General features: G+C 49.1%; 1 protein-coding gene across 1 annotated transcript; it reads right to left on the bottom strand.

Annotated features, from left to right (window-relative positions):
• Nucleotides 1-624: 624 nt before the first annotated feature.
• On the bottom strand, nucleotides 625-2,169 carry CALCA (calcitonin related polypeptide alpha). The gene is made up of 3 exons (XM_009808047.2): nucleotides 2,084-2,169; nucleotides 1,637-1,768; nucleotides 625-823 (listed from the first exon to the last, which is right to left on the bottom strand). The coding sequence occupies exons 1-3, from the start codon at nucleotides 2,167-2,169 to the stop codon at nucleotides 625-627; spliced, it is 417 nt and encodes a 138-aa protein (XP_009806349.1).
• Between the last annotated feature and the right edge of the window lie 9,112 nt (nucleotides 2,170-11,281).

The raw sequence follows: 11,281 nt of genomic DNA, 5'->3' as shown, positions 1-11,281 counted from the left end.
TTTTAAACAGGATTACATTTCTAGTTTGTTTGAACAAATCTGTATGAGCCTTTCCTGATTCCTTTGCTCCTCAGGATCCTTACTAGCAAAGATTGCATGCATGCTGGATTACATCAGTACATATGAATGTATGTGTACAGTTTCAATTTCTAAGTTCTCTTTCAACTTTTCTAGAATTACTGGCATTGCCCCTCTTGAATATTAAGACAACTTGTAAAATATTTGTAGTCATATCTAGAAATCTAACGTTGTAAAACAACTTATTAAACCAAGCAGATCTAATCCTTATAGAAAAATAGGTTTATTGAACAAGTGCATGGGCAGGCACAAAAGAAAAGTCTACTTGTACATTTAGCAGCCAGAAATGAAGAGCCTTGTTTAGAATTTGTTTTAATCAGTGTCTAAGAAAATCATTTTAAATCTCTAGGCAGTGCTGTTCATTTTTATTTATTTTTTTTCCCCCAGCTTGGTATGCATGTTATGTTCTCTGTCTTCCTAACATTAGGTCCATCTCAAACATTCTCTGTCGAAAACAGAATCAAAATAACATAGCGAAGTTAGCAATCAAAGTTAGATCCACATGCATCAGGTTAAAAAAAGGGAGAAGTGGAGAAATAAGCATGTCTAGTTGTTTCCTAGGGGTTCCCCATAGTTTGCATAGCGTTCGTGTTCCAGGTCACTCAGCACATTCCGTTTCTTGCCAGGAGTTCCAGCCCCGACGTCAGTGCGAGGGTAAGTTTGCAATTTGTGCAATTCTTGAGACAGTTTGCCCAGCACACAAGTACTCAGACTGGCACAGCGTTTGGAAATAGGTCTATCCAGGCTGCAGGGAGGAAAAAAAACATGCCCAAAGGAAGAGTAATCTCAAACATGCATGTTCATGCATTTCTTTCCTAGATAAATATCTACAGTTAGGAAACTTAAAAAAAATAAAAAAATAACCCCTCCACATCACATTCCATGCAAGGAAGGCTCATACAAGTGCAGTCAGAAGGAAAACACTGCTTTTCAATGAATTCAACTTTGTTGAAAAAGCAAGTTCATTAGCCTTTTGGATGCTCGTAGTTAGGGGTCAGGAAGTTTTACCTCCCATGTATTCAGCATGCTGTTCAGTCTTTCATACATCACCCATGCTTTGCAATACAAATCCTGTTAGGATAATGCAAATGCTCTTGCATGCCTTTGGTCTACAGGGGAGAGTGGTGCTGCATGCATTGGGAGGAACACGTCCCCTCTGCCAGGGACTTTCCATGCCTTACGACAGCATGCATTTTCACGACAGAGAATCCAAGAGTGACTGAATGGCCCCTAACACTCCCCCTAGGAAGACGTACCTTTTGCTGCCATATTTTAACACAACCCCCTCATTCAAGCTCAAATCGCCCTTCACTTTCAGTCATAAAAGACAGATAGAAGCAGGTTAACTAGGTGGAAGCCATTCTCCCAATACCAACATTAGGATGTCTCTGCAGTATCATCCTTTGCCAGTTAGGTGATCACAGTTAGCCATAACACCAAGAAAAGAAAAAAAAATCTTGACCTGCAGAGGGTCTGCTCAGACAGCTTTTGCTAAGTATCAAACACGTAACACCCCCCACTGCCCTTCTCCTGCCCCAGGACTGCAGTCCTTCCTTACCTGTTCCCCTCAGAGGCCTGTTCCAGCTCTTCTGCTGTCATCTGTATGAACTCTTTCACCAGGGCATTTAATAACCTCCGAGCTTCGTAATCACTGAGCGTCACTCGATCCGTTAAGGACTCCAAGCCAGGTCTAAGCAAAGGCAAGCAAGACAGCGTGAATAAAACCTAGACTACTGCAGAGAGCCACAGACCGGCGAGGGGTTTGTCATGCATTACCGCATGTCAGTGACAGTGTCTTTCACCGGTGCGACTATGTAAGCCATACTCATGCACAGCATTAGGTGTTTTATAAACATAATTTTAAAAGCCACAGGGTCAAAAATAGCATCAAAAGAAGCCAGCTTTCTCATTCACTGAAGTCTATTTCCCTCCTGGATCACTGAAGAATCTCAAGTATTTTTGCACCATTCAGATACAGCGCTCAGCAGCAGGACCAGCTTCTTACCTGACTGGGGCTGCCTGGAAGCTATCCATCTGGCACACAACCAAGGCATAAACAGCAAGGAAAGATGAAATCTTCAGCATAACCATGATGATTTCCTCTCTACAACAAAGAGGTACATGAAGCAATGGCTGTTTTCCAACCCTCTCAGTCCTATAAGATCTACTAAAGAGGTCATCATTTCCTAGCCACAAGTAGCACAAATAATAATAAAAAAGCTGTTAGTATTACTATTACTACTAACTTTCTGTTTCTTTTGAGTATTGCTATTGTGCTTTGGTTTTCTCAGAATTTTAAGACAACTTAGCACTATTACAGGGGATAAAAATGTGGCTTTTCAGAGCTGCAGTTCTGTACAACTATCTGCATTCAACTTGATGCGGGCTTTCCCTCAAACTGGCGGAAAACACGTTCCTCTGACTAACTACTGCACACAATGTCACAGTCAGTGCGTCCGACCCGAGCAAGAACAGTTACGGGATAAGAGTCACAAGAAAGAAATAAAGAAATGTTTAGTGTTTAATATTTTTAAGAATGAAGTGCCACCGTAAGCACTTTACCTGAAAGTGCTTGCTTCTTGGCAGTTAGCAGTCTAATATCCCAGTTCAGATTACACTATAAGAATTAAGTAGTTTAATTTCAATAAATATCTCTACTCTGAAACCAGAGAAAGGATAAGTTAAGAATTAGTCATTAGAACAAAATTTGTAAAAAAAAATGTATAATTGAAGATATCTGCTTTGAGATACACGTCTCCCTTCTCAGAGCATCAGTATCTCAGACGGGAGAGAGCACACCGTTAACTACCAGAGCAGCTTCACGTTTGCTAGCTCCCAGTTCTCGATGCGGCTCACCGGGACGAGGAGGCACCTTCCAAAGGACGCCCCGCTTCCCCACGGGCCCCCAGCCCGGGCAGAGCACCCAGCCCCAGCAGCGGGCAGGGCTCTGCACGGAGAGCCGCCCTCCTGCCCGGCGGGACACCCCGCGTCGTGTCAGCGGGAGGACGGAAGAGAGAGACCGCGGACTAACTTTCTCCCACCTCCCCCGGCTCGCTTCCGTGCACACGCGTGTGCCCACGCGTGGACAAGCGCACGAATGGAAGTATTACGCCCCCCTGCAAAGCTCCGCACCCCGGGAGAGAGGCAGGGAGCCGGCGCGGTGCTTACCGGCGGGGCGGAGCGGGGCGGAGCGGGGCGGAGCGGAGCGGAGCGGTGCGGAGGAGGATGCCGGTGGCGCCGCCGAGCCGCGGTACCACGCACCGCCCGCCGGCTCCCCTTTATACCTGCCGCCGCGGCAGCCTGCGTGGGCGCCCGCGCGGGCCCGCCAGCCAATCACCGCCTCGGCCGCCCGACGAGGCTCGGCCCGCCATTGGGCGCCAAAGCCCGGCTCGGCGGTGACGTCATGCCCCACTCCGTGAGCGTCCCATTCACAAAAAAATCCGGCGGGGGGCGAGGCGCCGCCGGCGGCACTGCGGCGGGGGGTGGCCATTCACGCCGCGCGGCGCGGCCCGGCCCCGCTCCCCCGCGGGATCGCTCACGCGTGGCGACCTCTGCAGCAGAGGGACCGCATTGCAGAGCGGGGCCGCTCCCTGCCCGGGATTTCCCCCTCCCAGGGCCGCCCGCCCGGCAGCCGCCGCGGCTCCAGCGGGGAGCGCGGTTGCAGCCAGCCGCCCTCCCGGCGCCCCGACAGTAGCTGCACTTGGGCGGGCGGGGGCCGGGGACGGAGCGGGCGTGCAGCGGGGCGGGGGCACCGCGTACGGAAGTGCCCGCGGCGGCCGCCGCCGCCTCCCCGGCCGCCGCGCCCTGCGCCGGGGTGCGCCCCCGGCCCCCCTCGCTTCCCCGGCAGGGGAGGGGGCGGCTGCGGCCGGCACCCCGCCGCTCCTCCCCGGAGCGAGGGGCGCTCGGCACCCGCGCGCAGCCCCGCGGCGGCGGCCAGCCGCTCTCCGCGCTGCGCCCTGCCGGCCGTCCGCACCGCCTCCCGCGGGACTGGTCGGCGGCGTTAACTCCGCGGACCTACGGGAAACCACCAGCACCACCACACACTCCAGGGGCAGGTGCCGCGCCTCTCCGTGCACGGAAGAGGCACCGGGGAAAGGGGGGTCGCCTCCGCCCGGCGTGACGCTGAGCCCCGCCGGCGAGGATTACCGGGCAGCTGCCCGCCGCCCCATGCATCACCCGCGGAGGGCCCTTTGTCACGGCGCGGCGGCGCTGCACCTGCCCGCGCAGGATGTTTGCCCGGGCGGCGTGTTTGCCCAGGCGCGGCGAGTACCGGCCGGCGGGGGGGGGGCCGGCGGGGGCGGCCCCGGGGAGACGCGACGCGGGGGGGTGGGAGAAAACTGCTGCTCGCCGGAGCGGGCGCGGGGAGGGCGGAGAAGCGGGGCAGGCGGAGTGCTGTGCAGCGCCTGGACGCGGAAAGCCCTTCCACCGCCCCCCGAGAGCCGGGGGCTGGGAGCGCCTTTCCTGGCCGCCGTAAGGCGCAGGGCGTTTGCCGAGGGCGGCGGCACCGGCGGTGCGTGCCGCCGCGGCAGAGGGAATGCCCGCGCACCATTCCGAGCCCCGGCAGCCGCCGGCAGCGAGCGGTGGGCCGGGCGGAGGGGCGCGGAGGGACCGCGGCCGGAGGAGGGGGCGGCGCTGGCCGCCCCCCGGACCCCCGGCCCGGTGCGGCTCCGCCCGTGCCCTCGCTCCCCTGCATCGCCGCGGCCCTTCATCGTTCCCGGCGGCTGCGGGCAGCGCCCGCGGCAGCGGTGAGTACCGCCTGTGCCGCGCTGCTGCGGCCGCCGCCGCGCCCCGGCGGTGACACCGCGGCGAGCGGAGCCCCGCGCACATTGCGCGGCCGCACCGCGGGACAGGTGCCGAGCGCAGCTAGGTCGCTCGTTTCGCTGCTTAAAATGGACGGGGGAGCTTTCCCGGGGACCTCCCGGCGTTTCTTCGTTTGTTCTTGCCGGGGCCGATGTGGCGGGCCGCTCCCGACGGCAGGAATGGCGTCTTTCGCCGGGCGGTGGCTGAGGCTGGGGAGACCCGCGGGGCGGGCGCGGTTCCGTGGGGGCGGCCGCCGCTCTGGAGTTTGGAAAGGAGCACGAACGCACCGACAGCCGCCCGCTGACCGTCGGGCGAGGGCTGCCGCCGCTCTCCCTCGCCGCCCGCCTCTCGGGGCGCCGGCGCCCGCTCGGCCCCCCCTTTCCCCCCTCCCGCGCCGGGGGCTGCGCAGCTGCTGCGCGCTCCTTTTGGAGGAGGGCGTTTAGTTTTCCGGGGTTGGGGTTTTTTCAGATGACGAGCAGTGGTGTGTTGGTTTTTTTCTAAGACGTCTTCGTAGCTTTTCATGAGTTACAGCCCTCGGCGGTGGGGGAGGTCGCGAGCTGCCGAGCTCCCCTGCGGCCCGCAGCGACGGGAGGGAAACGAGCGCAGAGCCGCACGGCGCGGGGGGGTGCCGTTAAGTGCGCGGGGCTGCGGCGGCCCCGAGCTTGCTCCGTGCCCGCACGCCCGGTTTGGAGGCTCTGAGTAAAGTGCGCGCAGAGGTCGGGGCTCGCCCCGCCGCCGGCGCGGGGGGAGCGGGGGCAAGGGGTGCCCGCACCGGCGCGGCTGCGCCCGGCCGCGGGGCTGCCCTCCTGCCCGCTCCCTCAGCTCGCTTCACGGGCACCGCTCGCCTCTGCCCTCCCCGGGGGGCTTCCCCCCCCGCACAGAGAAATTTAAAATTTCGTTTTAAATAGCAGCTCCGTCGCATGTGTGCTCAGCACGGGGATGCCCCGGGAGAAGGAGTTTCAGTATTTGATTGTAAATCTCTTCCGTTTCCACGACTCCTAGTGCGGTTTTTAAGCTAGTTTTTCTGAGGTTGCATTTACAAACGTTAGGTAGCACCTAAAGAAACGACTCAGCACCACTTTTGCTGTTTTAACGTGACTTGTACAGCTACACCAACAGAAATAAAGTGGAGAAACTTGACTGACCAGGCTTGCAGGCAGACATTTCTCTCTCTCACACCCCTCACTGTTCCTTTCCTGTTCCTACGTTAACAGTTAATCGTTCACATTTGCTTTGGGGATTTATTTACTCCTTGTCCACATAGAATATTTCTGTTTTAACCTTCAAAAGTCCAGACGGCTCTGTTGGAATAGCATATTTCAGTTCTTCAGGGAGGAAAAAGTTTTATTTCATCTTGCGGGTGATTCCAGTCAGCTCAGGTCCTGCTCTCGCCAGCGCGACTCAGCCTCGGGCTGGAGCCGGTAGGATGCGGTGATCACAGGATTTCAGATGCCAACATTTCTACTTTAAGCTTTCACGGGAGGAAACGTAAATTTAAAGCAACGGGTACGAATGCCAATAGATCTACTTTTGTGCACGTATAGATGAAATACTACTTGGATGTTGGCAAGCACTTTGGCTGCTCCTTGCCAGAGCTAATGGAGGGACTCCCAGCTGGAACACTTGTCCTATTTTTTCCCCTCAGCGATACGTCATCTGGTCTCACCAGATATATTTTCTTTTTGCAAACCTCTCTTCTCTTACACCGAAGACGGAGAAGAAAGACAGTTTACCCAAGAACCCCAAAGACCAGTTTGTCTATTTTTGAAGCTGTAAAAAAGATACAGGATTTTCACAGGATAATGGTCTCCTGTTGCTAGATAAATCTAAAACTAGAGGTTAAGATTCCGTGGAAAAACTAGCACAGAGGGGTACTTCTGAGCACTGCACTGGGAAAGCAAGACATTTACTGAAACAATCTGTTCCAAGGAACTTGTTCTGCTTTTTTCAGTGCCTGATAATATATCAGGTAAAATAATCAATGGGTATAGGTTCAAAGCAGATGAAATGAAGAGCTACAGAATGACTGGATTTTTTTTTTAAAGAAATTAGGTGTTCTAATGCAACCTGCAGCTCTAAATAAAAGGAATTCCCTCTTCAGAGAAATGTATTTAAATTTGTAGAGAATAAGAAAAATCTGTCCTATTTTAAAGTGACTTTCTTTCTCTACACTAGATACAACTTCTTATAATATTCTACTGTTTGATATTATTTAACTGATACTATTTAAAGTGCAACCATTTTTTCTATTGAAAATACTGCCATTATGTCAACAAGCCATAGACACTGCAGTGAGGTTCTTAAATGTTACCAGCTGACACACTATTAAACAAAAATATCACATTTATATATTATGTTGAGATTTTTGTTCAATTGTTACAGGGCATCTTGAGAAACAAGGGTTAAAAGTAAGAAAGAAAAATTTGTGTGTCAAATAATAAAATGTAATTCTTCACGATAGACAAGACTGTGACAAAAATTGCCATTCCCAAGAATGGTTCATATCTGACAAGAGAGGACTCTACAAAAAGGAAATGGTGTGCAGTGACGATGCCACGATCCACAGACACGGAAAGTTCTTCACGAGGAGGTAAGCACAATTCAGGTCTCTGCTCTCTCTAAGCTTGTTCATCATAGCACCTAATTAAGCCTTTTGCAGGTAGGGACAATTCGTGATAAAACCAGCCGTAAAAATCACATGGTCTTTTTTTAGGAAGAGAAGTTGGGGAGTTACTTATCTGTGTTCCTGGTGGATGCCTACTCTATCTAATTCAGGATCCGGTCTCCAGGAACAGCCAGAAAGCACTGCCACCTGAGAAGACTCTACAAGCCACATGGGGGAAAGTAAGCACTATTGAGCTCCTGTGAAAGCATCTTTCTAACATTTCGCTGTAATCTGTTCTGCAGAAAATGATATAAACTAAGCCGGAGTTAACAACATCGTGCTGTTGCAAAAGCAAGCTGTATATTCAAAGGAGCATCGTGTTTAAGGCCCGAGAGGTAATCCTTACACTCTACTTGTTGCTGATAAGATCTAGATCTGCTAGCGTACCCTGTTCGGGGCAGCATGCCATACCTCAAAAAGACTTGGGCAAGTTGGAGAAAGTCCAGAAAAATACCAGTACAAGTTATCAGAGATCCTATAACATGATTTAAGAGAACAAACTCGAAAATTGGGGAAACAGTTAACAGAAGGAAACTGGAGAAATGTGGTAACAAAAATATAAATAAATACTTGCCATGAAGCAGTAATAATCCACACTCTGGTACTGTATTCAAAACAACAAAAATATGGGCTTAAAAGGCAACGAAGGAGATAACCACACGTTAGAAAAAGCTTTCTACAATTGAGATTAATGACGTATAAGAATAGGTTGCATTGCAGTTACGGCGTATCTTTCACTGGAGGGTTTTATGGCACGGTAGCCTAACGTCTGTCAGAAATGACATGTATAGTTGATATGCCCTGGGGGAGGAACATAATCAGCTAAATATGCTCTCTGCATATCTTTCACCTCCAATTTCTGTGATTCTGTAATTTTAATAGCTAGAGACTGGCTTAAATTCTGAAACGTAACACCTTACCTATCATCCAAACTTTTGTTAGCATTTGCTTTTGCAGAACTTACATCCCTAACTAATCTAATCCTTTGCTTAATTCTGCTTCCATAGCCTCCAAAAGGCCATATTCAGATTTAGAATAAGCTCACATCAAGCTCATCCGCACAAATAATATTTTACCTATCCATATTGTAGTTCGGTTTGAATTTGGCCCAAAAATGAGAATCTCTTTTTTTCAAAAGTGCAGTACTTTCCTGAGAACGAGAACACTGATACAGATCCCAACACTGAAGCATTTCCTTTTTAATGGACATTAAATCTGGATTTAGGCTGCTTCAGTAACTACTTTTGAGAAAGTGGAACTGTTGTTGAACTAATTACTGATAAATCTATGAATCAGTCTGGAAGCAAATTTTCTTCCAAAATGCCCTAGATAAACTTCCAGACTGACATATGGAAGAGATTTTAAACAGAAGATTGGGGTTGCATTGTTTTAATCTCATTGAAACATTCCTACTGAGCTTTTTTGCTCAGTAGGTTTTGCAGCAGTTTCCCTGTATATATTCAAAATCCAGCGCGGAATTATCTTTTAAAACAAATGGGACCACAGTGTCCTGCACCGAGGTTTGCTTGGCAAGGCAGAAGGGGCAGACCACAAGGAAGCTGGCTATGGCTCTGTCATCTTCTGACCTGCATTACCGCAGCTCAGCCTCTGAGCAGGTTCAGGGAGGCTCCAGCCCTACCTCAAGCTACCTGGCAACACGCTCCCACCCGCTGACGATTGGCAAAACTCGGCCGCGCTCCAGCCAGACCCAGTTCTGTCCCAGGCTGCACCTCCAGTAGGCTGACAAGGGGAGTGCCTCAAGAAGAACTCGCAGCTCACCAAATACAGCCAGGGTCAGACTTGCGGTGTGACCAGGGTAGCACAAAGGGGATGAACTGTGGAGGAAAATCTCACTCTGAAAATACTTCAAAATCAGCGCCTATTGCCACTTCAGTTCTATGCATTCATAAGGTAAGATAAGAGTTGAACAAACTCCTTATCTGGAAAACAACCTCAGACCAGAAAATTAGCCTTTTTAAGCAATAGCATAGTTATAAAACTTTGATTTGATTGCTTTGTCCAAGTGCTATGTGGCTGTCTTACATGTCATCAGAGCATGTCAGCAAAAATACGGTGAGAAACTATATCCGAAGTCCTCAAGTTAATCCCATGCTTGTTCTTTGCAGGATATAAGAAGGGTGGAAGAGCTCATGTCATCATTTCATTCTTTGTCTTGATAGTTCTGAGGTCTGATTAAGCCACAGTGTAACTTAGTATTTTTCGCAGTCCCTTCCAGCGCCGTTCAGTTGTCCTGGCATTGTTAGGTACTACAGCTATACATCCCTGCTGTTCCCAGTACTGCTCTCTGGGTGAGCCCGACCAGGTGCAATTGTTTCTCAGCTGGCTGTTTAATTGTTTTGTCTCTTGACAAAAGGAACTTGTGCAAGGGCAACGATTTAGCCTGTACCTTCAGCTAAATTGGGCATCAGTAAAGATCCCTCTCCTTTCAGTGCTGGTAAATAGTACATGAAGGCAAAGGCTATTACAACATAATATTTGCTAATCTACTTACAGCAGAGTTTCTGGGAACCAACAGTCATATGAGACTATCAAGTAAAAAGATAAATTCCTAATTTATGCATAAAATTGACCTAAATATACTCTGAAAGAGTCAACAAATAAAATATGCCAAAAATATTTTTGAAGTTACAGTCCTTAAGCCAGCGTCATAGCTTTCTGAGTCTGCCTGACAAATGTAAAATGTTCAGGCACAGTAGGGCTGTGATTAAGGAAAAGGGTTTTTTTCAGCGACCGATCACCAAATTCACAAGGGAAAACATTAGATGTGTTTTTCTGTCTTAGCAAATCTATAAAGCACCAATATCATTATAGACTTAACTAAAGAGATAATTGCAACATAGAAACTGATCATTCACTATGATGATATAGGTGTTTTAAGAAGAGCTATGTGAGTGTAACAGATAACATCTGCACATGACTCTAAACTTGTCAGTGGGCTTATTATGAAATTAATTTCTTCAATGAGAAGCATCCCTATTTTACATACATCTATACAGATCTCTTTCTTTTCCCTGCCCCGCCCTCAAAGAAAGGGAGCAAAATCTTTATATTTCTGGCTATAAAGAAGTTGTTTTCCTCTATGACATTTTATAAATAATGGCATGACTTCACTGGACAAGAGACATTATTATAGGAATGGAAAGCACTTTAGCCTGATAAAGGTTTACCTTATTTTTTAGAAGTGCAGCAACGATGTCAATGCTAAAAAGTAAGAAAGCCGAAGCCTGTTTCAAACTGTAGCTGAATACGAGTTTGTGAGATATTTAATGGAACTTGGAAACTACTTGGTTTTTCTCCCAAGTGTGTAACAGAGTTATCATCAGGATCTTAATATTGTTACTAAAAGAACAGCCACATCTGTTGGTATGTTTCTTCAAAAGTCAAAGCTATGTATATGTATGTGTAATCACTCCCCATTAAAGAATTGCTTTCTGCTTTTCTTGAGAAGACAGGACAGAATCATTTCCTGTTACTTGATTGTCTCCAATTTCTCCTTACACAATTTACAATGCAAAGTAATTGTAAATCTTGATGACTAGAATGTTTTAGAATTCAATAAAGATACATGCTTTAATGGGTTTCTTTACTCAGCCATCATTTTTTATAATTGAAATCAAAAAACCTTTACTCATCTTATGAGTTTGCTCATTTGATCATCCGTGATTAAGATGAGTAAAACCTTCCCAAAGAAGCAATTCAGCACAAGCTGCCCCCGCA

This window comes from Gavia stellata, chromosome 17 (genome assembly GCF_030936135.1).
Source record: "Gavia stellata isolate bGavSte3 chromosome 17, bGavSte3.hap2, whole genome shotgun sequence".
Lineage (NCBI taxonomy): Eukaryota > Metazoa > Chordata > Aves > Gaviiformes > Gaviidae > Gavia > Gavia stellata.
Note: the sequence above shows the minus strand (reverse complement) of the source record. Positions and strands in the feature narration are given on the sequence as shown.

What these genes read in the sequence shown, in the direction of transcription:
- CALCA (XM_009808047.2), bottom strand. Translation starts at nt 2,169, where the DNA reads ATGGTTATGCTGAAGATTTCATCTTTCCTTGCTGTTTATGCCTTGGTT. An exon ending in TTCCAGGCAGCCCCAGTCAG is followed by an intron (nt 1,769 to 2,083) that starts GTAAGAAGCTGG and finishes GCCTTTGCTTAG; the next exon opens with ACCTGGCTTGGAGTCCTTAA. An exon ending in CAGGCCTCTGAGGGGAACAG is followed by an intron (nt 824 to 1,636) that starts GTAAGGAAGGAC and finishes TCCTCCCTGCAG; the next exon opens with CCTGGATAGACCTATTTCCA.